This window comes from Opisthocomus hoazin, chromosome 10 (assembly GCF_030867145.1).
Source record: "Opisthocomus hoazin isolate bOpiHoa1 chromosome 10, bOpiHoa1.hap1, whole genome shotgun sequence".
NCBI lineage: Eukaryota > Metazoa > Chordata > Aves > Opisthocomiformes > Opisthocomidae > Opisthocomus > Opisthocomus hoazin.
In genome coordinates this window covers 29567550-29594515 of record NC_134423.1, presented here as the reverse complement: position 1 = coordinate 29594515, position 26966 = coordinate 29567550, and the positions used below count along the sequence as shown (strand labels likewise).

Here is a 26966-nt window from a genome sequence, read left to right as displayed (position 1 = left end):
CCAGGGTTAATCTGTGAGAGGAATGCATCTGTGGGGCCAGGGCTCTGCCACGCCGATGCTTTGGTTGGGAAACACCAGGCTTGGACAGCTGAACACGCAGCCAGAAACAGAAGAGCAGTTTGGTCTGGGTTGCATCCTTCCCCGCCAGCCAAGGGTGCTGCAGCCCTGCATAGTGACTGCCCTGGGCTTGGGGAGCACCCTGCTTGTCCCCTTCGCCCCCCGGGTCGGGGCATCATCCACCTCGGGTGGGTGGAAAGCAGCCAAGCATCTCCCAGAGCCGTGGTGCAGCTGGTGGTGCTCAGCGCTGGAAACATCTGGGGCTCCACTCGTGCTGCTCCATCTAACGTCAGCCACGCGCCGGAGCTGCAGCGAGGGATGGCCAAGCCAAGAGAGCTTGCGCAACCGGACTGTTCTAGAGACTTGGTTTTTGCATGAACTCATGCGTCCCGGACCTGCTCCTCAATCCACACACGTGTCTCCTGAGCTGGCCTTGCAGGAGCCGTGCTGGAGAGGAGACACCCATGCTGGAGAGGAGACACCTAGGCTAAGGAGGCTGCAAAATCCCGTGCAGAAGCACCTGCAGCTGCGCTGGGCTGATGATATCACCTGGTCTCCATAACAGAAAGAATCACATTTTTTCCTGTGCAGGACAGCACGTTTCCTCACCCCGCAGTGCGACCCACGGGAACCGATGCCAGCGTGTGCCAAGCAGCTGGAGGGACCAGAACCGCTTCCCAAGGCACAGGCGCTGTCCCAGGGATGCCCCAGCCACGGCAGGAGCTGGGTGCTGTCCAGGGAAGATGAATTCCTTGCTCTTGGTCTCAGCACCTTTTCCACATCTTGTCCTCATCATGGAAATGCAGCCGAGCTCTGTGTTTGGCTTGCAGGTCTGGGACCCCTCTCATGTCGGGAGCTCCTCGCCCACCGGACAAATATTCTGCCATGTTTTGGCACATCTCAGGTGTTTTTTCCTTTTTCTTTCATAAACATAACCAGGAGCCGGTGCAGGCCACCGCCAGTTATTTTTTATGTGACACCTTGATCGATGTTCCTCTTGCACCGCTCCCTCTGGCAGCGGGGCCGGCAAGGATTACTAAGAGGCAGCCCGGGCCGCCGCCGGCACATCCCGCTCGCCGCTGCCCGTCCCGACGCCCGTCCCCGTCCCTCCAGGATGGCTCCCGCTGTGCTCCACACACGCTGTCGCACCGGGCTCCTGCAGCAAACTGGCAGCACGGCCCCACGCTGCAGGGCCCCGGGGGCTGCGTGCCTGGGTGGGAATCACTCGCACGCAGCCGCTCGCTTCGTGCGGTGCCCAGGAGCCCCGGGCCAGGACCGGCTGCCACCAGTTACACGGGAAAAACGTGGCTGCGGTGGGAGGAAGGACCTGGAGGCGTTGAGGCCAGCCTGGGGCTGGTGGGGAGCTCTCGTTGGGGGTCTTTGCTGGATCTGCCCACGTCTCGAGTGAGACGTAGTCAGATTTATTTGCAAGACATTCGCTTCCTCTGCAGCTCCGCGCTACCCAAGTGTCTCAACTTGTGTGGCTTTGTCCCACATCCTCGCATCCCCGCAGCATGCTCCTTTGACCCCTGCCAGAGCCAGCTCGGGGGCAGAGGTGAGCAGGCACCCAGCCGAGCGCTGCCCACGCCTGCAAAACGTGGGAACCCCATGGGCAGCGCCGGGTGGGCACCGCGTTTGGCCCAGACTGGGCAAGAGCCAAAAAACATCCCCAAAACTCATTGCACCGCGTGCCTGTATGCTGCACCTCCGCCTCCAATGCTCAGCAGCATCTGTTTCGGCTCCAGACCCGGGGCGAACCCCTGACAGTGACGGTACCGTGCCAGGATGCGGTGCCCACACCGGGATGCGGCACCCACACCGTGCCCTGCCCCGCCGCCGGCAGCACCCTGCCACGCCGTGGCCTCGCCGCCAGCCTGGGCAGCTGCTGTTTCGCCGAGGGTTTGTGTTTACCATCACCTTGCTAAGGGATTATTCAGCCTGCGGTTTCCTCGCTCGTCCGATCTGTTTTGACTCGGCGGCCGGTGGCTCGCTGCCATCCCCTAAGCTACACGCCGGGCTATATAAGCGACCTCGCCGCCTCGGCTGCGGGGAGGCTCGCACGCAGCCCGGCTCGGCAGCGGCGCAGGGGAGGTTTCGGTAAGCTGCAACTCTCTCTCTTCTTCCCAGCCGGCTGCAAATCCCTTAACCCACAGCTGACAAGCCCTCGCCGCACCCCCGGACCGCAGCTCAGCTGGTGGCTCTGCGGTGAGAGGACGGGACGCTCCTTAATTGGGGTTTTTATGGTTTTTGTAGGTAAGAGGGGAAAAAACCCCACTAAAACCCTGCTAAGTTTTTCCCCTTCGTCGCAGCTAGCGGTTATGTAATTTTGCTGTGTTATTAAGGCGGCATAATTAAGAGCGGCTGTGATTGAGGGCGAGGTGGAAATTAATTGATGGGCAGACAAAGGCGCAGAGGCTGCAGACTGGAAAACATCAGCGGGGACACAGCTCCCCGCATCCCGCTTCTCCCCGCCTCGCCCCAGCTAACGGGTTCGGGGCAGGGTTAGGGGGACGTGGAGCGAGGGGCTCGGGGAGGACGGTGCTTTGCTCACGCGGGGCTGTTTCATCTCCCCCAGCCCCTTTCCGGAGAGGGGACATGGGCGATGCTGAACCAGGATCCAGCTGCTTGAACCCCCCTTTCCCAGCATCGGGGGACAGAGGGACGTATCCCGTCCCAAACCCAGAGCCGAAAAAGCCTCAGCCAGCTCCTAAAATAACCACCAAGTGGGAAACAGGCTTTCAGCCTGGATTAATTTTTCCTGGTTATTGTCTGGCTGCGAGTTCACGACCCCGCCGTAAGCCCACAAAACACCGCTCATGTGTTGCTTGTTATTTTTGCTTGACTGGGATCTGCTGAGCCATAATCAAAGTATTTCCTAGTCCCACATTCCCCGGTCTCGGAGCGGCTGGTTAATACCACTTACAAGTAGCAGGGTGCTCTCGCTGCCGGCTGCTCTTTGTCAGCCTCATTTTATGGGTTAACTGAGGCACCGAAAAGCTGAGGCAACATTTCCCCCCCACCTCCAAATTCATTAATTTTGTGTGCATAAAATAGAGCACCTGGAATTCCAGCTGGTGCCACTTGGGATGACACCAGCTCCGTGGGTACCTTCAGAAATTAAATCCCCAACTGCTTGACGCCGCCGGGCTAAGGCTGCTTTAAGGGCACCTAAACCAAACCCTGAAGTCGCTGAGCAACACAAAGCCTCAGTCCCTCATCTCCGCGTGCAGAAGAAGGAAAATATTTGGCTCCTTGCTCACTTTTGCAGCGGAGGCTTGGCTTGTGCATGGGATTTTCCGCTTTCAGAGGCGCTCGGGAGCCTTTCCCCTCCCCGCGCTCCCAGGATGTACTAGGATAAGACGCCATCCTCACGCTGAGCCCAGTTTGCAGGCAGAGGGACGGAGGCGTGGAGATGTGCCTGCTCGTGTGGGGGCAGAGCGGGGTGCCGGGGGGCCCGTGGAGCCGCGTGGGCTGCGAGAGCGTCCCTGCAGAAGTATTTAAGCTGTTAAAAGGAGATGTCGTTACGAAGCAGCGCTCTGCAGAACAGATTTGGGCTCAGATATGATGGCGAGGAGCGGAGGCGAAGGGAGCGCTGACACGGAGACCCTGCTGCTCCCCCCTTGGGGGGTAAGCGGGGGGCTGCCAGGGCTGGGTGGGTGGGCAGGGAGCATAAAGCAGCCCCACAGCATGTTTTGGACTGGTTCAGCCTGGGTGAAGCTCCCTGAAGGCATCAGCACCCCGGGTGAGCCTCGACACAGCCGGGTTTGTCTCCGCAGGCCTGGGGAAGGCACGGGACGGCTGCGGGTACTCCGAGAAGCCCCTGGTTGCCTCTGGAGACCACGATGGTCACCGCGAAAGGATGGATCCTCCTCCTCCTCCTAGGAGCCACCTCCGTTTTAGGTGAAGGTTAAACGCTTCTATTCCCGTCACCGTGCTGTCCCCTGCCCACGGGCACGCCAGCACGAAGGCACGTCCGCTGGTGGCTGCTGAGCCAGCCGAGATGGGCTCAACAGCAATGTCGGGCGCTGCTCCAGGTCGGCGCGGTGCTCACCCGGCCAAATGACTCGCAGACAAGGGCTGGAGCCCGTCCAGCCCCCGGAGCACGGGCAAAGCCCATCTGCGAGCCAGCCAGCCTCTGGCTGACCAGGGATGAGCCCTGTGCCCGCCGGCCGGGCTGGGACCATCCCTGCCTGTTTCCTCCGAGACCCCACGGTGTCCAGCCCGCACCCCAGCTTCCAGCCCAGCTCCCCTCTGCTCCACCCTGGCCGGTGCCTTATCCATCGCCCCAGCCAGAGAAAACCCCAGCCTCTGAGCCGAGCCCTCGGGAAGCGGTGACGTGGCTCTGCTCCAGAAGATGCTCGGGAGCAGCAGGATCCATCCGCTGCCGGCTCTGCTGGGTCACACGTAACGAAGCACTGAGGAATAAGCAGCCTGCCGCTCTGCTCCGGCGGGTCTTGCAGAGAAAACCTGACTGCAGACCCTTTGGATTTGTTTTCTGAGGCTATAGAGGAATTTTGGCCTGAAGTGCCCTGGCCTGACACCCGGGGATAAGAACAGGGAGAGTAAATTTGTCGCTGGGGAGGTGCCCAGAAACCCTGCTGAGCCCCCGGGAGCTGGGCATGGGCGAGAGCCGGTGCTGGGCAGCTTCAGGCTTAGCTCCCCAGTTTAAATGGGACCAGTCCCAGTGAGCACCCCAGGAACCAGCCATGACCACCAGCTCCCCTCGGGCATACAGGTGGCCAGCAAGTGCATGCCACCAATGTCCCATGGTGACAACCAGTCCATGTCCCATAGTGACAACCAACCTCACCCACCTCAGGTTCATTTCTCCCCATGCAGGGAGAGGCAGGCTATATTTTATATCTCCAACCATAAAAAGATGAGCCGCAGTGATGCTGTGGGACATCTTGGTCACACACTTCCCTCGGTGTCTCCTGCACCGCATCACACAGGAGCTCTAACCAGCAGCTCTAACAGCCCAAAGGGAAATCTGAAAAACTGAGCCGAAGGATGCCCAATCCCTTTAAATCTAATTAATTTAGTATTCATCTAATTTAATCTCTAATTTATTGACCCTTAGGTCAAAGGCTTCTGAAGCCAGCCCTCGGCAGGATCCAGATAAGACAGAAAACCTTCAGGCCGCTGGTAATGCTCAGCATGGAGAGTAAGTTCTTTCCCAGCTCGGGCAGCTTTCCCTCGCCGGGACAAGGGGTGTTTACACACGTATTGTTTTTCTCAGCCTTAATTTACAACCGAACAATATCATTTGAGTAGATGGGGACATTTAGGCAATGGAATAAATGTTAATCCTCCGCGACCTCCTGCAGGGTTTTGGCTATCGCTGACACGCGCTGTTGGCTTCTCTCCTGGAAAAGCGAAGGTCAAGTGCGTGACCACAGCCCCAGCTCCGGCTCCAAGCCACGCACGGGCCAGGAGGGCGAGGAGAGCCCAGCGGTGGGCAAGCACACGTTCGACCTGCCCTTCCCCTGCCCAGCCCAGCCCTGGGGCAGTCTGCAACACCACTGCTTTAGGATTAAAGCCCGTGGGGCATTAATTACCCGTAGAGCCCGCTCTGCTCGTTAATCCCCAGGAGATACCCTGACCCCTCGAGCTGTGCTGCCCAGGGCTGGGGCTCTGAATTGCAGCAGGGACTGCAAGGGCTGGGCGTGCTGACGGCACAGCGGAGGGATGAGGGGACGTTCCCAGCCTCCCATCCCGTCCCAGCAGCTCTCTTAGCTGCTGGGGCAAATCAAAGCCCCAAAACCATGGACACTCGGAGAGAGGTCCCCTCCACCTGCTGAGAGGTTGTCTTAGGAAAACTGCCAGGAAAATTGTTTTCCCCTCAAAGCGGAAGGCCCGAGGCAGCGGTGCTGAGGCTGGGGCTCACAGAGCAGGGCGTGACTCCTGCTGCTCTAGGGAGAAATAAAGCAAAATCTTGAGGTCTTGACCAACGCAATTGGAAAATAAAGCGTCTGCCCTTGGCAGCAGTGAGCTGTAAACTCAGTTTTTGTCTCCAGTAGAGGGTATACCAGACATAGTAGGGTTCAGCAGCTGGAGGGACTGGTGCTCGGCCAGAGAGCAGGCAAACCCTGTCCGAATCACCCCGCACGTCCTCTGCCCGCAGGTACGAGGAGCAGTTCTCGCAGGGGAGACCCGACCTTCACCTACGCCAGACGCAGTACGTTCCTGCCGGCCGGTGCCACGGGGTAGCCGCGTCCCTCCCCGTGTCCCTGCCAGCCCTCGAGCCCCTCGGCTTCTCCCCCATCCTCCGCTTTCTGCTTTTTCTGCTGTCGATGTGCTGCCCAGAGTCATAGAACACCATCTTCCTCTACAGGACTCTCCTCCTACTTTCTTATCACCACCAGCCCTGCAGATTAAAGCAGCTGATCCCAAATGAGCTTATTATTTTACTGAGACCCCACTTCAATCTGTTGCACGTTAAATTTTTGCTTGGGGCAAGTACAGATGAGCATTTATCCACGTGCCACCTGGGAAGGGACCACGTCCCCAGCCCTACCTCCTCCTGCATCCCCCAAATTGCTAAATAAGGTCTATGGATACACCACTCGGGATGCTGAGCTGGAGATGCCAACGTGCCAACAGATTAAAAACTCTCCTATCTAAGCCAAGCGCTCACTCCAAACCAGACATGATGCTTCCGTGGCTGCTCTCATTGAAACGGTCTTTTCCAGCCACCTTTTGTAAGCCAGAGGGTTGTTTTCGATCATCACTATTCAAATAGTCCAGCTGTGTGCCTGCCTTTCTAGGAAACAACCCGACGTGGTTTATTACAAAGCGGGTGGAAGAGTAAGTGCGGGAGACGACACGGCACATGTTTCCAAGAGACCTCATTTCTAGAAACTTTAGTTGCAAGTACATCCTCGTAAACACTATTAGAACATTGTCATTTAAAAATGAACCCAAACCACAGACTTGGAGTGGATCTCATCCATTCAAAGCAGCTTAAATTAATACCATCTAGTAGCCCGGTTAAAGAAATTCCTTTAAAAATCTAACCGCGTATTAAACTTTCAATAAACCCTCTTTGTGTTTTACCAGTCAGCTGGCCCCTGGCATGCTCAGCCTGCTCGGTAGCATCTTAGGCTTCTGTTTTGCACACAGTAAAACTGGTGCTCCCAAGAGGACACACGCTTCCCCTATAGAGAACATATGTTGAAGTCTGGTTAAAGACATTCAACATGATCATACCAAAAATTTTACCCTTTTTTTCATTGTTTTTGGTTTTTTTTTTATTTCACCACATTTGAAACGCAGGCGAGCGTTGCCCCTCAGACAGCATTTAAATAACAATGTGCATTTGATTTCCTTTGAGCCAAAGTTATTCAACACTAAGCAAGAGCTGCATGCGCTTTCCTCCCCTCGAGTTTATCTTAATCATCCTGAATTTGGTAGCCGGCGGGGAATTACGTCAGAAGCCTTCAGATGCCTTCTCCTGCTTTATTTCCCACCCCCCTGAACATGCTTTGAGTTTGTTTAATCCATGTGGTGCGTAATATCCAAATGCATAATCTGAGCTATATAGAAGCTGGTATATAGAAGCTGCTAAGAAAACAGCTGCCTGTTTTCGGGCAGCCGTACGTGTAATACGCGTCTCAGTAACACACCACCGATGTTATTCAAGGTCCGCTGGTGCAAGACCCAAAGAGGTTTTTGTCTCCGTGGTCAAAATGGAGCGAGTGCTCGGGGAAGTGTGGCCAAACTGGTGTGCAGAAGCGTACCAGATCCTGCCTAGCTGAGCACCTCTGGGGCATGCACTGCAACGAAGCAACCGAGGAAGGGCGGCTCTGCATCGGACATGTTTGCTCAGGTGCTCCTATCACCTCACTTACGGGCAGGGGACGATGTCCTGACCTCACCACTGCACAGGCGTTGTACTCCCTTCACTGCCGTTTTGCTCTCCCTTGCCAGAATTTTGTGGTGCCGGTGCCTTCCCAAGCAGGGCTGGAGAGTACTAAGGGAGCAGAGCACGGGGAGTTTATAGCCAAATAGCAAGATAAGGGGGGGATCCAGACATGGGGAATCATCAGCAACCCATAAAGATCCCAGGGATACAGGAAAAATCTCATTAATCTTGTAACAGCAGCTCTCAAGGTAGACTCAGTGATTGCTGGCGCCCCAGGAAGAAGAAAAGTTGGGAATATTTAATTGCCACAGCCCCTGCTGAAGGGGCTTGTAATTAATTATATTATTCTTATAACCCCCTTCTAGACAAATCATTCTGAAAATAGACCATGTTTTCTCCAGGAAAGTTGTTTCAGGTTTTCCCTGATTTTTTTCCATTTATTTCCAGCTATAAGCAAATTATCAGGTAGCTGCTATATGGGGATGGTCTGTGATTGTACAAGCAATGAACTGAGCCCTTGCCTTGGGAAAAGACAGACTATTTAGGATTAATCACTATAGGTAATTAAAAGTTTCAGAATCACTGTTTGGGAGACCATTCATTAAACCCATTGGATAGTGCCCATTTGGCAATTAACCTGTGTCTTGCCCAAGCCAGGACAGCATCAAAGAAGGGGAGACAGCGTTTAAGATAGACCAAAGTCGTGATGTTTGGGCAGGAGCTGGTAACAAAAACCGTCAACGTTTAAAGCATTTGGATTTGTAATTTTGCCAGGGCTGAGCTAAGAGCTCACACGCTGACCTGGATTCAAGTTTCCCCGAAATTCAGCCCTTTGGGGAAGGTAAATAACGGTTCCTAGCTGTAATTATATCCACGTGGCTGCTTTCTGCTAATTGTCAGGTTCAAAACAACACTGTGCCTATGTTTCTAATGCACAGCTGTTGATAATCAGTAAAAATATGTTTTGGATACAATTTATTCCTTATGCAGTATCTGCCTTATTGCATCTAAATCAAAAGCAGATGTGAGACCGTGCCGTGAGGGTTACGGGGACTCGGGGCTGCTTTCTGACCCACGTCCCTCTCCTCCAGCCTGCAACATCACCTGCCCCATGGGCCGCATCAACGCCGACTGCGACGCCTGCATGTGCGAGGACGCGACCCTGCACGGGAAGGTCTCTCTCGAGGATGGGTCGCCCGCTGCTGATGCCCGGGTCTACCTGCAAGCCGAGAAACTCAAGCTGTTGACAACAGCCGATAACAGGGGCATGTTTCGGATCCCGGGGGTTTGTCCCGATGGCAAAAACACCCTTAAAATAAAGAAAGCCAAATATGCAACAGCGACTGTCACCGTGCCCGAGAGCAACAGAAGAAACCTGGCGATCCAAGTGCAGCTGCAACGATCAGGTAGTCCCAAAAGTGGGGGGGGGGGGGAGAATGCAGGAGGCTTTACTCAGAAACCAGAAATAAACTGTTAATTTAGGAGGGGAAGAATAACAAGATGGCCTTTTCCTCCTCCCGCAGGCAAACCCTACATTTTCAGGAGCCCCGAAGACAAAGCCAGGAGAGTGGGACAGAGCGTGTCGCTCTGCTGCGATGCTCGTGGCAGCCCGGCCCCCGACCGCTACCTCTGGTAAGGAACTCGGGTTTGATCGGGCAGAAGTCTTAGCTGTCCCATGGATTTAATTTTTATCTACTTACCATCTCCATAAAGGTATTTTTTAGCTCTAAAATAGCTAAATATGCTGAGAACCGATTGCTGCAGATGATAGTTTCCTCGAGGTGTGCAGCACTGGCGTTTCTCGCAGGTGTGGTAATGTCATCTGTCGAGGGACTTACTGGAAAAAGATACAAATAAGGGTTTGAAAAACCTCATCAGGCACGACTGGGAGCTCTGCCTGCCAGCCACCCGGCAGCCACATCTCAGTCCTACCAGGGGAAAGGGAATCTTTTTTCGGTGATGCCATCTAGCCAGACTGCAAAGGGGGAAACTGAGGCAAAAGGTGTGGCAAAACCCACGTGGCACGATGCAGGAGCAGGGCATGGCTCTGCTCTGTTCAGCCGCTATCCCGCTAACTGCCTACCTGTTCCTGGCAGGTACCACAACGGCTCGTTGCTGGATCCCTCCTTATACAAATATAAAAACAACCTGATTCTGAAGAACTTGAGAAGAGACCAGTCAGGAGAGTATTTCTGCAAGGCCAGCAGCGCCGGGGGGTCGGCGAAGTCCCAGTCTGCCAAGCTCGGTGTCATAGGTGAGAGAAAACGCGCGTGAGGCAATGCAGGCAGCTGGGGAGGAGGCGCGGTGCGGTGGCCAGACGCTGCGATACGTGCTGGAAAGAACAAGCCGCAGGAAACAATATTTGGGGTTTGTTTCCTGCACCCGTTAGCAGATAAGCTTGCGTGAGCTGGTTACGAACCAGATGCTCTTTACAAACTGGAGCTCTGGATTGCAGGTGACCTGCCAAGCTCAGCCTGCTGGTTTCAGCAGATTTCTCACTGCGCTTTGCCTGACGTGAATGTTTCTCTTTGTTTAGTTTTTTTTTTTTTAAAAACCCTGGGACACATTTTAGTCTGTCCATAGCCAGCAAGCCAGGCAGCTGCAGAAGGTCTAGCTGAGGCTGGGCTGGATGGCAGTGATGGGTGAGCAGGAGCTGGGACGCTCCTGCAAAGAGCATGGTTCGGAATCAGGTACCGAAAGTTAAAGCTGAGCACCTGCTGCGCCAAGACGGGGGCCGGGTGAATTCAGCTAACCAAGATCCTGCGAAACATCTGGTTTGATTTCTGCAAAAACCTCACTGTTATTGGAAGCAATGTTTAGCTCGGAGGGTTTCAGACCACATAGCAATGACTGTGTAATTATTTCATGCTGCTCATTAAGAAATCCCATTCAACAGGAAGACAAGAGGCACCCTGCAACTCCCAACCCCAAAGCCACCTCATCCGACTTCCACACGACTGTTTCCAAAAAGCAAGCAACTCCTTCTACTACGACGTGGGCAAGTGCCCAGCGAAGACCTGTGCTGGGAAGCTGGATAAAGGGCTCCGGTGTAAGGACAACGTCGCCTACTGCTGCGGGGTGTCCAAGATGGAAACCAGAGACATCTCCTGCAACGGGTACACGCTCCCCACTAAAGTCGTTGTAGAATGTGGCTGCAAAAAATGCACCGAGACCAAAATAACGGTTCGAGGCAGAGCCACAGCAGCAGATGATGGTGAGCCACTGAGGTTTGGCCACATCTACATGGGGAACAAGAGAGTGAGTATGACCGGCTACAAGGGAACGTTCTCCATCCAGGTCCCAGCAGACACGGAGAGACTGGTTCTAACTTTCGTCGATCGGCTGCAGAAGTTTGTGAACACAACAAAAGTTCTGCCCTTCAAGGAAAATGGAGGAGCTGTGTTTCATGAGATCAAGCTACTGAGAAAGAAAGCCCCTGTTATGCTGGAATCCACTGAAACCAACGTGATTTCCTTGGGAGAAATGGAAGAACATGATCCCATCGCCGAGTTAGAAATCCCTCCCAATGCATTTTATAAGAAAAATGGAGAAGTCTACAGAGGCAAAGTGAAAGCCAGTGTGACATTTCTGGACCCAAGAAACATCTCAACAGCTGCTGTGACACAAAGTGACCTGAACTTTGTAGATGACGAAGGAGACATATTCCCACTCCGTACGTACGGCATGTTTTCCGTGGACTTCACGGACGAACAGGGCACCGAGTCTCTTAATGCGGAGGAGGTGAAGGTTCATTTGGATGCTGCGCAGGTCAAGATGCCAGAGCACCTGCAGGAGATGAAGCTTTGGTCGCTGAACCCAGAGACAGGATTATGGGAGGAAGAAGGGGACTTCAACCTTGAGAAAACCAGACGGCGCAAAAGGGAGGAGAGAACTTTTTTGGTTGGGAACATGGAGATCAAAGAAAGGCGGCTTTTTAACCTGGACGTCCCAGAGAGCAGACGGTGCTATGTCAAAGTCCGGGCGTACAGAAGCGAGAGATTTCTGCAAAGCGAGCAGATCCAAGGGGTTGTGATTTCTGTTATAAACACAGAGCCAGAACCAGGGTTCTCCTCCAACCCCAGAGCATGGGGCCGTTTCGACAGCGCGATCACCGGTCCCAACGGTGCCTGCGTGCCCGCCTTCTGTGATGAGCAAAACCCCGAGGCCTACACCGCTTATATCTTGGCAAGCATGGGGGGCGAAGAACTCGAACCTGTGTCCTCTGCTCCCAAACTCAACCCTAACGCTATTGGGGTGCCACAGCCATACCTCAACAAGCTCAACTATAGGAGAACAGACCATGAGGACTCCAGCACTAAGAAAACAGCATTCAGCATTAACATGGCCAAGCCAAGCCCCAATTCCCCAGAAGAGAACAATGGCCCTATTTATGCCTACGAAAACCTAAGAGAATGCGAGGAAGCTCCATACAGCGCTGCTCACTTCAGGTTTTACAGGATAGAAGGAGACCGGTATGACTATAACACCGTTCCCTTCAGTGAAGATGACCTCATGAGCTGGACCGATGACTACCTGGCGTGGTGGCCCAAGCCCATGGAATTTAGGGCCTGCTACATTAAAGTGAAAATAAATGGACCCCAAGAGGTGAACGTAAGGTCTCGTAACACGGGTGGGACGCACCCACGTACCATTGGCAAGCTCTATGGCATCAGGGACGTCCGCAGCATTCAGGACTTGGAGCAGCCGAACGTGTCGGCAGCCTGCCTGGAGTTCAAGTGCAGCGGCATGCTCTTTGACCAAGACCGTGTGGACCGCACGCTCGTGAAAGTGGTCCCACAAGGCAGCTGCCGCCGAGAGAGCGTCAACAGCATGCTCCACGAGTACCTGGTGAACCACCTCCCCATGGCTACAAACAATGACTCCAGCGAGTACACAATGCTGGCTCCTCTCGACCCACTGGGACACAACTACGGCATCTACACCGTCACTGACCAAGACCCGAGGATCGCCAAGGAAATCGCCCTGGGCAGGTGTTTCGATGGCACGTCCGACGGCACCTCCAGAACCATGAAGAGCAACGTCGGCGTTGGGTTGACTTTCACCTGCTCGGAGAGGAGCACAGCGGAGCAAAGCATCTTCCAGTCTCAGAGGAACTCGGGCCAGCAGTCCATACTGATTTTGCCAGGGGAGAGCCCCGCGTACCGAAGACAGCCAGCAAGCCGCAGAACCACCCAAGGCAGGATCCCGATGAGAGGTCGACGTTCTCCCACGTACTAGAGCTGTACAGGAGCCTTGGTAAAGTTGCTCACACTTGATTAAACATAATTTGAAAGTAACATCTACCTGCTAATAACCTAATTCAAAGCTGGTAGGTGTCATTATTTTTGAGACATAATTAAAGTGCATTTTTTTTTTCCACCAGAAAGGAAAGACATAAAGCAAAAATTGGGGGCCAGTAGCGGTAGCGCGTTTGTGGCTTATTGAATACATCCATAAAAATCTTCTTTCTGCCTGACATTAAACAGCTTCACGTGATAGCCTAAAGGGAAGACTAAACACATAATTCAATTAAGTCATGTACATGAAACATTCTTCTGTTCTGCATCTGCAGACTTTGCCAGCCCAAATACCTGTACAGTAGTTGGTAACACGAAAAGGAATAAACCAGTTTCCTCATACTGAATTCAACTGCAAGGTTTTGTACTTGAAATGTAAGTATTTTATTTATTTCTAGCTTGTTTTAGACTGACTGTATTCAAGCCAAACTACCGGCAGCTGCATTTCTAAGAACTCACATGCTTGATAGCACGGAGAAGCCGTGTGGATTTGTAGGCTCCACATGGATAAAACTACAGTTTTCTCTTGCTTCTTGCATTATTTGACAATAAAACCCATGCTCTGTGATAGGGTAGGTTAATAAAAAAAGTCATTTTGTAACTTCGACAATGCTGTGCTGCTTTTGTGTTTGACATGCCCAAGTAAACCACATGCAGAGCTGACCAAAGAACAACCTGCAAAATTTCACCTTTCTGTTCACAAACAGGCCAGAGCTTTACCAGTGTGAGACTGATCCTCGGTATGGGTGAGGGGTTTGGTGGGTAGCTCGACAGGTGGAGAGGCAGCAGCAGTGAAGCAGAGCAGCAGGTCGGGGCGAGGGATGAACTCAGGAGACAGCAGCAGGGCTCCCAGAGTGGGACACGATGGGGGGAGGAGGGCTGGGAGCCCGTGCTTTGAGGACAACAGGAAGCCAGGCAAGGTAGAGCAGGGCTGGGAGGTGCAGAGACGGGGAGGGGACGGGCTGCCCTCCGCGTTCAGTAGCAGTGAGCAGGATGCTGCTGGGCAAGAAGCTGCTCTTGCTGAAGTACAGATGGCCACAGAAGGGGTCAGACAGACAGTGATCCATCTCTAAGTGACCTATTAGTTGCCCTATCAAACCCCCACTATTTCTAGAGCGGAATCAAGGACCTCACCAGCACAGAAGACTTCCTATGTTTACACCCAAACACTGGCAATAAATTTTTGGAGTGCAGGCAAGCCAGCAAGACTCCAACATCAAAACTTCCACCAAGACAGATCACAAAAAGGTGGGCAGTGCTACGGGATGAAAACTGGAATTCAAACACATGCTCAAGCGTGGATTTCCCTCTCCTACCTAATCCCCTCCTATGGGTATGAAGCCAGTTCTACGTCTATATTGTCTTGCCTACAGCCCATCAAAAGCATAGGGAATCTTTCAACAGCTTTTAGCAAGCTTCAGAACAGGTTCTCAGGTCTGACACGGGGCATCCCAGGCATTAAACGCAGAGCTGTGCAGGACTGATGCAGCCTGAATTATGCTTAAAAAAGTAAAAAAAACCAAACCCTTAATAATCCACAGTTTTATGCAAATTGTACAGCTACCAAAGAGAAGCAGAGAAGGAAGAGCTGTGGAATACTCTGGCACATCCTCTTCATACCAATGAATTTAGACTCTCTGTGTTTTCTTTTGAGTCTAGTCTGCTGCGAGGGCTTGGCGTGAGCTGGGGCCAAGGCAGCCAGTGGGGAGCATTAGCTCGGACCTTCCCACAGAGCTCTTGGCTTGCGCTGCAGGCTCACAGAGAAATGTCTCTTCCCTCTGCTCCCCTCCTCCTCTGCAGACAGGCAGCCAAATCCTGAATTTTGTTTCATCACTTTGAGGGTGAAGTAACACAAATGACTTCTACAGACCAACCCAGGAGATACACGGATGAAAGCAGGCTTGGGATCTGATCCCTGTGCTGCATGTGGGCTCGCCAGAGCCAAGCCCAGCAGAATACAGGGCTCTTCCTTTTGGGGACAAATGTCTGTTTAACAGGAATGAAGTGGTCACAGCCCTACAGCCTGAAATTCTGCCTATCTGTGAAACAGCATGCTCTCCAAGTTTCCCCAAACTGTCCCCCACTGCTGCTTAACTCTGACTCGGAGGAACAAACAAATCTCTGCACTCACCAAGCCCCTGAGCTCTTGGAGGCGGCTGCTGGCAGAGTACATTGGATACAGAGCAAGACAGAGAGGTTTCAAACACAGGTGCCTAAGCACTATGAGCAGACAACAACCTTGGCCCAACAGTCATCACTCAGTGCTAACACTTTGTCATTACTGGTGAGCCACCACACCAAATACATTAAGAAAGTTTACACAGGAAAAAAGCTGCAGCAGGTCCTGGCATCCACCACCCACACAAGTTTTATGCTACAGTTCAATGTCAGTTCTGACTCCTCTAGCTGGTGCTTATAGTCAGCGTACAGCAAAGTGCTATCTGCAGCCTGAAACCTAACCTGCACTCCCACATATCAAAGGAGAGCATCAGCTGGAGGAATGCGGGAAGGCTGCGGCTCGGCTCCTCCCTCGACCTTAGCCTTCCGACCACCAACCTTGAGAAACAGGCTGAAGCCGGAGACCTGGCTCCAAAAAGTCGGCAGTTTTGAGGCTAATGGCAAAGCATCTTCCATTAAGGTCACTTAGTTTCCACCCCTCAGATAAATCTGGTGACCTATCCCTCTTTTTTTTTTTTTTTAGAAAGGGAAAATATTGCTTCCCAGAAGCCATCCAGCTGTCAGCAGTTAGGATAAACAAAATAAGATATATTCTTGTCTAGTCTCAACCTTCAAATTATTCAGGGATTTTGCAATCAACTTTTTAGAAAGACTCAAGTACTCCAGTGATTAGTCACTTCTCCTTTTTATTTATTTGTAATTTATTCAGCAGAAAACAGGAATAAAGATGTTTCCTAGGAAGCAGGGGGAGCAGTAAGGTTTCAGATCATGAAACAGATGCATGTAACTGCGAGTCATCAGCATCCTAGAAAATATTACTCCCTCTAACATTTATTTGAAATCCAAGATGAAATCATCCCTATCCAACACCAGAGCCCTTCTGGTGCCCAAACGTTTTGCAGTTCTACCAGTAATTTGGCTTCCATCTTAAACTGAGCCGTAGCGGATGCTGGGTCTATGAATACCTCTGCTACTTTCCCTCTCTCATCCGAGAGGAGGACAGCTGTTTTATTTTGCTAGCATCACTTTCCAATTGCTAGGGTGGCTGTGCTTGACCTCAGCAGTGGTACTGCGGATTAAATCACCATGTCTATGTTCCAGAGTCAACCCTGACATGCTATTCCACACCTCATCAGTGAATGCCCCATTTTTGTTTTGTCTGTTCTGCAAAAATAATCAGATCTTCATTACCTACCAAGTTAAATCCCTACAGAGCTAGGTGAAAGCAAAGTTTCCAAAGAGACTTTTTGGCTAACAGCTGCCTGGGGAAAACCAATTCCCTTTAAAGCTTCTCTGCTATGTCAAAAATAGCATGCCAAATATTTCCTCCATTAAAAAAACATTAATCTTACCCTCTGTTCCTCCATAAAACAACTGGGGTAAAGCTGTGTGTATTCAGAGCTAGGACATCAACTGTTAGGCAACAAAGAACTGTCTAATCTTTGATAACCTCTTACATAGAAAGCAATTCTGAGAAGCCTTAAAGCAAGCCCTGCACGGATCAAAAGATTAAGTTACAAGTATAGGTGTCCTGGCTACAACATGGTTTAGGCATTATTTGCTGTTGAACAACTGAAGACATTCTGTACCAGATTTTCATGATCTCCTGCCCAGCTGACCTTGCTTTTCCCCTAAGAGATGCAGCGAGCACCATCTGCAGGGTTTTTGAGAACACACCGCCTCAAACTCCCCCAAAGACGCAGGGAAACTCCTCGCTGTTGCTTTATGCGTTAGTTAAAACTGCAGTTACCGCCTGCCAGCAATGACTAACAGCAACGGATCTCACACAAAGTGCAATCTAAAACTGCCAGCGAGATGTACAAACTGCCCCACAGGTCCTCTCCGATGCCAACACCTAACGCAGACGCTGCCAGCTGGAAGCTGATATTCCGCCTAGCAGCACGGGTGCCACCCAGCAGTAACACGGCTTTGCTCCGTGTCATTTTGGAGGTGCAAAGGACAGAGACATTGCTCTTCTTTGCTATCAACTTCATGATGTCAGAGCGGATTCCAAAAAGCAAAGGAGTTCAAGAACTTGCAAGCAATTTTCCTCAGAAGTCATTCCTAGGAACAAAGCAGTTGATTTAACAGTCTGGTCATCTAAACACTAAACCCTAAACTACCTGAACTTTGGATACCGTATTCATTCTGTAGGAGTCACATGTCACCGTTCATTTTGTTCAAGTCATAATAAACCACAATTTATTTTCCAGTGGCTGGGGACCTGGCACGTCAGAAAAGTTGGGTCTACCCCTGCTAACAGATAACTAAAATACTTCACTTATCAGAGGTCAAAAATTCTTTATCGTTGGTGCTTAAAATTATCTATAAATTGTGATGGTGGGTTTTGGGGTGGTTTTTGCATAGTCATTTCTCTGCTAATTCAAATTCTGACACAATCCATGCCTGAGGCTGGACTCTGACCACACAGCCGATTCAAAAACCTCACTGTCTAAGGGGAAGGCACTTTAGAGAAAATGTTCTTATCCTCGGTAAACACTGATTATTTTAGTTTCAATGATGCCTACGAGTGTTCTTTAAAAATAACTGATTCCCGGAAGCTCCAGCTGGGAACACACAGCCATACAACCGAGACCAGCAATGTAACAAACCCCAGAAAAGCCCCACCTCACTCACCATCCCCACAAAAACCCCACCTGCCCACCAGCCATCCCTTCTACTGGCATAAGGTGATAACTAATCTTTCATAGACCAACGTGAGCAGAGTAAAAACATTAATGACTTCACGACCTGTACTTGCAAGTAGTAGGTAGGAGGGAGCAAAGCACTAACACGGATCATTTGCTTAGAAACAAACTTGCCAGGTTTATAACTTTTGCAGCACCAATTGCACCCCTGAGTCTGTGGTCAGCAACAAAAGGAATTCTCCACAGCAGGCTGACTTCCACCTCGCTGTTGCTTCCAGTTTTTGACTCTGATTCACAGGCTTGGATTTCTTGGAGGACCATGTGTTCTGGAAAACCTGTCAGAGGCAGATTAATTGTTGGACCAATTGCAATCATAGAAAAACATCGCAGCATCTGCTTTAACAGATGCTTCTTCAGAAACATTTTCATCCATGTGATGTATTTTTCTAGATTTTTTGCTTTCTTTCATTCAGCAAGTCATACTCAAGCACGACAAGTTCCTGTCACTTTGATATAAGTCCCATGAATTCAACACCTGACTTGAGCTTTAAGTTCCAGACATGACTGCTTGAAAAGGCATGAATGGGTTAAAAAGTCTGACAAGCCAAAAGGACATGTGGAAGAAGATGTCCTGGCATTTATCTGAGCACGAGGAAAACAGAACCGTCATAACACCAAGCCTACTGAACTCCTGCAATTATTTTCTTTTGAGGCTTCCAAAATTTCAGTGACTGTGCTGTAAACACAGAGCTAACAGAACAGTGCCTCCTCAAGTCTGAATAGCTGCAGTGGCTCTGCTTTTACTTCAGCAGCATTCAGGAAAAGCAGGAATAAGTTGAGCAAATAACACTAGTGCAGTTCCTAAGACGCAGGGGATCTTTGGTTTGCTGTCATCCTCACAGTGCTACCTTACTTTTAAGACAAGAAAGTAAAGAGTCATCAGTTTTGGGGATCTTCACAGGAAATGCTCCTTCTTATACCTGCCATTAACCAAAGGCAGGCTGAGGAAAACCTTGGATTAGATTAACAACTGATCAGGTAAAAAACCTCTCTCATTAGACAGAACGTATGACAGTAGAACACAAATTTTCTGGATGGATGGCACACAAATATTAAGTGGGATATATTCTGTGAAAACGAAAAAAGAGAAGGAAGATATGGCAATTGATACGATTAAACAGGAAAGGTGCGAAACTAGTCAGAAAAGCTAAAGATATCAAAGAAAAAATATCTACTGAACAAGGTGAATGACAAGTTTATAGATTAGAAACAGAATGAGACTAAAACAAGTCGCTTGTGTTGAAAAGCAAATTAACACAGTAAATTTTTCTTTTCTGAATTTAAAAGGAAACAAAATGATGTGGTCACATCACGTGCAGGTGACTAAAACCAATCAGCTGGCATTCACGGATGACATTAGACAGTACCTACTATTTACAGCATTTCCAAAGTCAACAGGCCCAAATAAACAACATGACGGGCCTAAGACAACAGATGAGATCTCAGATCATATTAGGAATATTCTGTTTATTCCCTTTCTAAATGGAAGATTTATCGAAACTGAACTCCAGCTCGCTAGAAGCAGACACCTGTAGACTGAGACTACACAAAGAGAATAAGCAGGAAGACACAGCTAATTAAGCAGTTGGCAATGATTGCACAGGCTGATCAGATGGAACATCAGACTGCTCGGAAAACCCCACCTAGCAGACAGCCCCGACAAAGGCAGATGACCAACTGCACACAGCTCCACGTATGGTACTATATAAAGATGAGGCATCGAATTCCAGTAAGAAGTAAGGGATGTTCTGTGTTAAGTGTTGTTGACTCCAAGAAAACCATTGTGGACAGGAAAAGATTCTCTCGATGCTCGCAGTTAAGGCTTAAGTTATTCATCTCAATGTGGGGATATAAAGGTAGCTTAAGGATCCGCATGAAAAATCAAACTAGACACCCAAGAGTCTCAGGAAACACTAAGTTCCGAAGAGAAGCATGGGATTTCAGTATTTCCAGATTAAAGCAACCATGCACAACTTATGCTTGAAGAAGATCATACCAAAAGTCTTCAAAAAGAAACTGAAAACAATGTACAAAAATAAATTTATTACTCAACAGTGGAAACAGGGATTTATTCACTATCTTCAGCATTCACAGAGATTCTCTTCCTTGATAGGGAAAAGAGAAATGAGTACCATCAGGAACCCACGATGAAAACATGCAGATTAACAGTAAGATCACACACTCTGGGAGGAAACCCCTTCGCTAAACTGAATGCTATAGGTGGCCATTGAAATATTTTACATAACTATTAACTTACAGACACCTTCTTCTACATTTTAAAATGCATCTATTGTTTTAGACCCTGTGCCAATATTCCCCTCTCTTTCAGAGTCTTTTTTGCCGTGCTAAGTTTGAGAGTTTGAAATCTGCATTCCTGATGAACTGTTCTTGAGTTCTGCTGGAACCAAGAGTGCATGTATCCGTTGTAGAAGTCAACTGCCGTAAGCTTCTTCTTTAATATGACTGTTTTAATTCCAACCCAGCCTTCCTAAAAATAAAAACAAAAAAATGGCGGTAAGCTTCTTCCATGTTTTAAAATTATCTTTAGCTCTCACTAAGTTGCCTTACAGAATATGTTTTATTTCATGTCATCATGTTTATGTTACAAGTCAAATTCTTGCTTGCAAGTGAAAAGCCTGTTAGTGGAAATTAAAAGTTCTTCAAGATACCAGATGAAAAGACTGATGCTAACCTAAAACTAGTTCAGAGAACAATGATGGACTACTAACAAAAGAATTATGTAACAAACAAATACTAAACACCTCATCTTTAGGGGAGTGAATATAAAACAAATGGGAAAAATCCTACCTTGCAACGAGCTATCAGCGTTTGGGACACTTTATGGTATAGTAGAGAACCAGGAACAGCTCCACAGTCATTTAATATTTGATCTAAAAGCAAAGCAAGATTGTCTTGCGTTTTTATGCCAACAATTAGAAAAAGATTTTGAAACACTTATGTGTCTCCGAAGCAAGATAATCATCTTGAGTCACTATTTCGCTCAAAAGTATTTTAATATATTCTGTGTTTTATTATACCCAAATGAGCAGGGCAGACTCAGGACAGTCACCCTCTGGCACTGCTCCCTGTCTGATCCACAAACAGCCATCAAGCCCTGCGTGCTGTGGCACACCACTCAGCCCACACGGCTCTCGGACTCACAGACTGCTACAGAAAACGGTTTAAGTGACAGTACGCAGGGACAGCGTTCCTCGTGAGAGATCCCCTGACAACAGCATTAGAAGAGGATCTCCTAACTAACCAGAGGATTAAAATCCTCCAACCTCTGGATTCACAGGACTATACCTGTTGCTCACTCAGCATCATCACAAAGCAGAACTGTCCTCAAAACCCATCCTGGGCTCATCTTTGGGCACAGACACTTACTGCACTCCGAGCATACATGAGACCGACTTAGTTCTGCTGAGGTTTCAGAGAGCGGCACTTAAAGCTATTGTTTAGTACAATTGTGTGTGATCTCCAAATCAATGTTTGAAAGACAGGAAAATTAAACTTAACAGATTAATTTAAAAGTAAATACCAGCTAAACCAGGGATATTATCCACTTCCACAAAATCCAGAAGTTTAACAGTAGTACCCTTCCAGAGCGTCTGCAAAGGAAACTGGAAACAGAAGCAAATGACACACTGAGAATATTTTCATGATTTCCAGGCAACTGTCTAGGTTTTTTTTCTTATGCAAGACACCTGTGATAATAATACTGAGGGAAAAGTTAGGTATATGTCCAGATAAGAGGCTTTCCTTATTATATCTAGTATTCCTTGTTCTTCCTCATCTTACTGACAAGCAAAGTATTAGCATATGCAGCAATGAGTTAAGCAACTAGCTACAGTAGCTTTTTACTGCAGCTGTTTGCACTGTCTGCAGTCATGCAAAGATGTCATCATAGTGTTCTGAAATCCTCTCAGACACATCAGTGGAAACCTCAGAGCTAAGGAAACAATATAAAACTATTGAGCTGATTTCACACTTGGGATCAAGTTCATGAAAATGCTCCTCCACACTAATTCCACCTCTAACGCTAAACTGTGTTGGGATTTTAAAACACGTGCTAGGTTTTAGAGGCTAAAATAACTAAACTTGAATTTCAGTCACTAGCTAAAATATTTACACCAAACTCAGACATGCTAGAGGACAGAAAAGGGTTAAAAAAAATCCACTGTCTTACCATACTTCCTATTGCACGATGCAGTTGAATTACTTGTGCAGCCGTTTGCTCTTCCCATTTTATACAACTTTTAGCTATTGATATTTTAGGAGCTAGGGGGGAAATCAGAAATTAGAAGACCTCATATTCTGTTTTACATCTTTTTGCAAACAAATAGTTGTACTATTTTATCCTATTTTAAACACAGTTTTATCCTGACCAATAGCAGGTTTACCATCTAGCCATAGGTGCCTTAGACAACAACTGGTGAAAAGGTTTTGTAAAGACCTCAATTTGGATTATTTATGCTTTATTCTCAGTTCTTCTCTTATTTACCTATTGCACTGCAAACTGATGACATATATTTATAAGCACAGCTGTAGTACTTTTTTCTGCGTTACAACCATGAAGAATAACAGTCACTTGGATTTTGTGACATCAACAGTGATTTTGATACTGTACAGGCAAGTCGAAAAAAAACAAACATTCATGTAGTAAGTCTGAAGAAGAATTCTGAAGCATTTTTCCCTCTGTATGACTTTTTAAAGCCAGAAAAGGCAGTGAAGAGACCATACTGAGAAAGGTATCTAAAAAAAAAAATACAACTCAGCACAGTAGGAGGAAACTTAGTTTTCCAGATGATAGAAGAAGAAATGAACAAGTTGCATTAAACATGATGTGTACCTACCAAACGTTACTCCTTCTTTCGGTTGCTCTTTTTTATTTTTCAAACTTTCAGGCAAGTTTTTCAAAACTGATATCAGCTGCAAAATTAAATTTTGTACAGAATATTAGCCAAGCTAAGTAGAATATATTTATTAACAGTAACAGTAAATCCCAGATATACAAATACAGTATTTAATTTTTCATCAGTGAAACTTTCTTGTGAGCTTTTAGAAAACTGGGTCACTATATTCAGCAGACTTATATTATACACAGAAGCACACTAAAGGCATTCCTCCCACTCAGTCACAACTAAAAGCCAAAGTATTCTTTTATAGAAGATCTGCTCTCTAATATTAATCCTAGGACAGGACGAAAGCTGATTTTTGAGATGAAAAAGCAGATATTTACTTCAATAAGAGAAGCGACTGCACCGTTTCCATACAAAGTGCTCGAGATCTTCACTGAACAGCAACAGAACAGCAACGCACAGGACCAACACTCACAGCTTATCACAGACCACTCAGCTTTCCTCTCAGCAAGGCAAAGCGCTCACAAACACCAAGTTTCAGATCACTCTCCTCTTAACAGCTGCAGTCAGCTCAGAACAAGATTAAAAAGACTTGTTTACACGTGTTAAAAGCAATGTACTGCTCAGAAGTGACACTAGCTTGCATGACTTTACCATGTTTGCACCCATCTTTGCTAATATCACTTCCAGCTCCTTTGCAGTACAGTGGGGAGGAACAGCAAACTCTTCTTGCTTAATAATTGGACCTACATCAAACCTATAAGGCAGAAAACATAGGAGCTTACTGGAGAAGCAGCTATAACTCAATTAGCAGTTCAACAGTCTACATTCAATACTTTAACTCAGTTACTAATTACCCTTTTTTTCCTCTAAAACTTTATTTTTCATATATCAAATAACATTTGGTTCACAAGACAACACAGGGAAAAGAATATCGGATATATGTTGGCAAGCAAGATTCACCTCAGCAAGCTGAGATTGATAAAACACACAATTTACAATTAAGAAGTATAAGATCTAAGAAACCACCTGAAGTATTCAGAAGAAATCTGTTTCACTTTGATCTGTTATCAGACAGGCATCTAAGAAAGAAAAGATAACTATGATAATGTCTTTTCACAAGCCTTTTAAGCCAGTTTGTGCTGAAACTAAAACAGATGATCTCTTTCTCATTCCTAGACAGGCATTTTCTCGTCCTCTGTTTCACATACAGGAGGTTAAAGGTGACTCTGAAGTCTGAAAAGCAGATCTTTTCTGTCACATCATACCAAGCCTGTTCACCTAGCTGTGTGACTGTTCGTTCTCCATCTGCTCCCTGTAATAATGCTCAGATTAGAGAACAGGCCTAGAGTCTACAAATTACACACTCGCTAAAATACTGTATTTGTGGCAAGTCTCATATGGTCAGATGAAAGTTTCTGAGTGTTCCAAATTTTAATTTAAATACACACACATTTAAAAAAAAACAACAGTGATTAGACAGAATGATTTAAACGATAGCTTAAGTCATGATGATTTAAAGTCCTAAGAGGCAACAGCAGCAGTGAGCCGTTCAGGGAAGCACACCTAACCTACCTTTTCGGTCTTATTTCCATAATTGTCACCCCCGTCACTTTATCACCATGAAGCACTGCGTGGACTATTGGTGCAGGACCACGCCATCGCGGGAGACAGCTGGGATGGACATTCAGCACGCCGCTGAATTGAAATATGTTAAAGTTAGAATAGGAACAGGACCCGAAGCGTATGTAAATAGGTATGCAGCATTTATTACACTGAAACTACTTTAAGAATTAACTCCTCAGACCTCCTGAAGTGTTACTGGTTTAAATATACATTTAATGGAAAAGTAACACTATATAACCTTCAGTTTCTCCATGAACACAGAAAGGGAGATGAGAGAAATACAGGTAAACACCTTACGCCGAACACTTGCACAGACCTCCACCAACGTGTTAAAGAAGAACAGCGAACCTCACAACGACACAAGCAGGGCTCAGGCTAAGCAGATGAACCCATGGAAGAAGTCGACATCACCTCCTACAAATCACAGGTGTTGACTCAAAAAGAGAGTCTGGCTTTGCTAACGAAGCAGCGACAGATGCCCCGCCAACCCACTTACTATGGGAACTGCAGAATAAGGTCCTCACTTAGCAGACGTCCAAACGACGCCACCACGCCGACATCAAACTGCCCCGCAGGTCCCGTGTGTGGCCACTCGTGCACAGGCAGCTGGAGCTCCCGGGCACAGCTCCGCACCGGCAGGTCCATGGGCAGGCGGGAGGGCAGGGTCACCACCTCCAGCCTGGACACCAGCGAGTCCTCGCTGGGCTCCCTGGGGTGGACAAGGCACTGAAGGCCTCTTGCAGGCAGAGCAAGGGAGAAGCGAAGGCCGGGTCACCCCCACCCCTCACCGCACCCCCGTGCCCTTCCTCAGCACCTGCCCCTCTGATGCCTATTGCCTGCTTGGTCTGCAGGCTCCCTCCACTGACCCCAGCTGCCAAACCCTGCCATCCCCACCCTCCTCACCACCCCCGGCTGTCCTCTTTCCACTCCAGACCCCCCTCACCCGGCCCCTGGTGCTCCCCCCCACCACCCGTGATCCCTCTCCATCCACCCACTCGTGACCCCAGGCTCCCCGTCCCACCCTACGGACCCTTCCCCACCCCATCCCCACCAACCTCTGCCCAACCCACAGCCCCTACCCCCCCCGACAGCCCCTGAACCCCATCATCGGCCCTTATCTCCCATCCCTTGGTGCCCAGCCCTCCCTCACCGACCCCAGCCTCTCCCTCCACAGCCCCTGCCGTTTCTCCCAGCCTCCAGCCCCCTCCCCTCAACCCCTGTCGCCTCAACCCCTGTCCCCTCAGCCCCCGGCCCTCTCCCTGCAGTTGCCAGCCCCCTGAGCCCGGCCCCTCAGCCCCCGGCCCCCTCCCCTCAACCCCTGTTGCTTCAGCCCCAGGCCCTTCAGCCCCCTGCCCCCTCCCCTCAGCCCTCGGCCCCTCAGCTTCCTCCCGTCAGCCCTCGGCCCCCTCCCCTCAGCCCCGGGCCCCTCAGCTTCCTCCCCTCAGCCCTCAGCCCTCGGCCCCCTCCCCTCAGCCCCCGGCCCCTCAGCTTCCTCCCCTTGGCCCTCGGCCCCCTCCCCTCAACCCCCGGCCCCTCAGCTTCCTCCCCTCAGACCCCTACCCCCTCCCCTCAGACCCCAGCCCCTCAGCTTCCGCCCCTCAGCTTCCTCCCCTCAGACCTCGGCCCCCTCTCCGCAGGCCCCGACGCCCTCCCCGCAGCCGCCGACCCCCTGTCCCCGCCCCCCCCCGCCGGCGAGCGGTACCTGGCCGCCTGCAGAGCCCGCAGGGCGGTGACTGCGAAGCGGTCGGTGCCGAAGAACAGCACCCGCCATGGCGGCCCCTCAGCCCCGCGCGCCGCCTTCACCCCCTCACGCCAAATCCGCAGCAGCCGTCCCCGCATAGCGGCGCTTCCGGCGCCGGGCGATGACGTCATCAGGCACGCGCGGGGCCCGCCGCGGGGCGGGGCGGGGCGAGGGAGGGGGCGGGGCCGCCCCTCGGGCTGAGGCGGTGGCGCCATCTTGGAGCGGGGCTGAGGGAAGCGGGCTCAGGGAGCAGGGCCAGGCCTCGGCCTCAGGCCCGGTCGCGGCAACAGACCCCGAGCGCGGCCTCCAGCCGCGCCACTGCCGCCCGAGCGTCTCCCGTGGCCGTGGGCCCGTAACCCCGGCCCCTGAGGCTGTAACGTGGCGAAGATAAGGTGGAGAAGCATCGGGGCTGGCGAGGGTGTTGACACCGCGGCCGCTGATCTTCGGCCGGCTCCGACGCGGCGCTTGAAAGGCCAATTTGGGTGTCTGGAGAGCTTTGTTTTAACAGTGATTAAATAATGTTTTCTTGTAAGCCGTGGGGTCAGAATAACCACTCAAAGAGCTGTCTTCTCCCATAACATAAGAATGGAAATATTTCATCATTACGCTAAGAACATTCTTTTCCCTGTGGGA

General features: G+C 49.8%; 2 protein-coding genes across 3 annotated transcripts; one reads left to right on the top strand and one right to left on the bottom strand.

The window, feature by feature from the left end:
* The first annotated feature begins 2119 nt into the window (after window positions 1–2119).
* CILP (cartilage intermediate layer protein) lies at window positions 2120–13828 on the top strand. 2 transcript variants are annotated; one of them, XM_075432119.1, is made up of 10 exons: window positions 2120–2154; window positions 3834–3957; window positions 5138–5221; window positions 6182–6235; window positions 7700–7885; window positions 9013–9327; window positions 9445–9553; window positions 10018–10175; window positions 10818–13177; window positions 13494–13828. In XM_075432119.1, exons 2-9 carry the CDS (start codon window positions 3900–3902, stop codon window positions 13157–13159), a joined length of 3306 nt encoding a protein of 1101 aa, XP_075288234.1. In that variant the 5' UTR covers window positions 2120–2154; window positions 3834–3899; the 3' UTR covers window positions 13160–13177; window positions 13494–13828. The 2 variants fall into 2 exon arrangements, with proteins under 2 accessions (XP_075288234.1, XP_075288233.1); XM_075432118.1 differs by having other exon boundaries at window positions 10818–13828.
* Window positions 13829–20130: 6302 nt separating this feature from the next.
* MTFMT (mitochondrial methionyl-tRNA formyltransferase) lies at window positions 20131–26431 on the bottom strand. Its single transcript, XM_075432116.1, has 9 exons — window positions 26295–26431; window positions 25089–25301; window positions 24542–24664; window positions 23621–23723; window positions 22961–23036; window positions 22294–22385; window positions 21646–21727; window positions 20913–20995; window positions 20131–20592 (listed from the first exon to the last, which is right to left on the bottom strand). The coding sequence occupies exons 1-9, from the start codon at window positions 26429–26431 to the stop codon at window positions 20392–20394; spliced, it is 1110 nt and encodes a 369-aa protein (XP_075288231.1). The 3' UTR covers window positions 20131–20391.
* Window positions 26432–26966: the final 535 nt, after the last annotated feature.

Coding starts and splice junctions, on each gene's coding strand:
- MTFMT (XM_075432116.1), bottom strand. CDS start 26,431: ATGCGGGGACGGCTGCTGCGGATTTGGCGTGAGGGGGTGAAGGCGGCG. Junction 24,665..25,088: donor CTTATTCTGCAGTTCCCATA/GTAAGTGGGTTG, acceptor ATTTCAATTCAG/CGGCGTGCTGAATGTCCATC. Junction 23,724..24,541: donor ATGGAAATAAGACCGAAAAG/GTAGGTTAGGTG, acceptor TCTGCCTTATAG/GTTTGATGTAGGTCCAATTA.
- CILP (XM_075432119.1), top strand. CDS start 3,900: ATGGTCACCGCGAAAGGATGGATCCTCCTCCTCCTCCTAGGAGCCACC. Junction 9,328..9,444: donor AGTGCAGCTGCAACGATCAG/GTAGTCCCAAAA, acceptor CTCCTCCCGCAG/GCAAACCCTACATTTTCAGG. Junction 10,176..10,817: donor TGCCAAGCTCGGTGTCATAG/GTGAGAGAAAAC, acceptor CCCATTCAACAG/GAAGACAAGAGGCACCCTGC.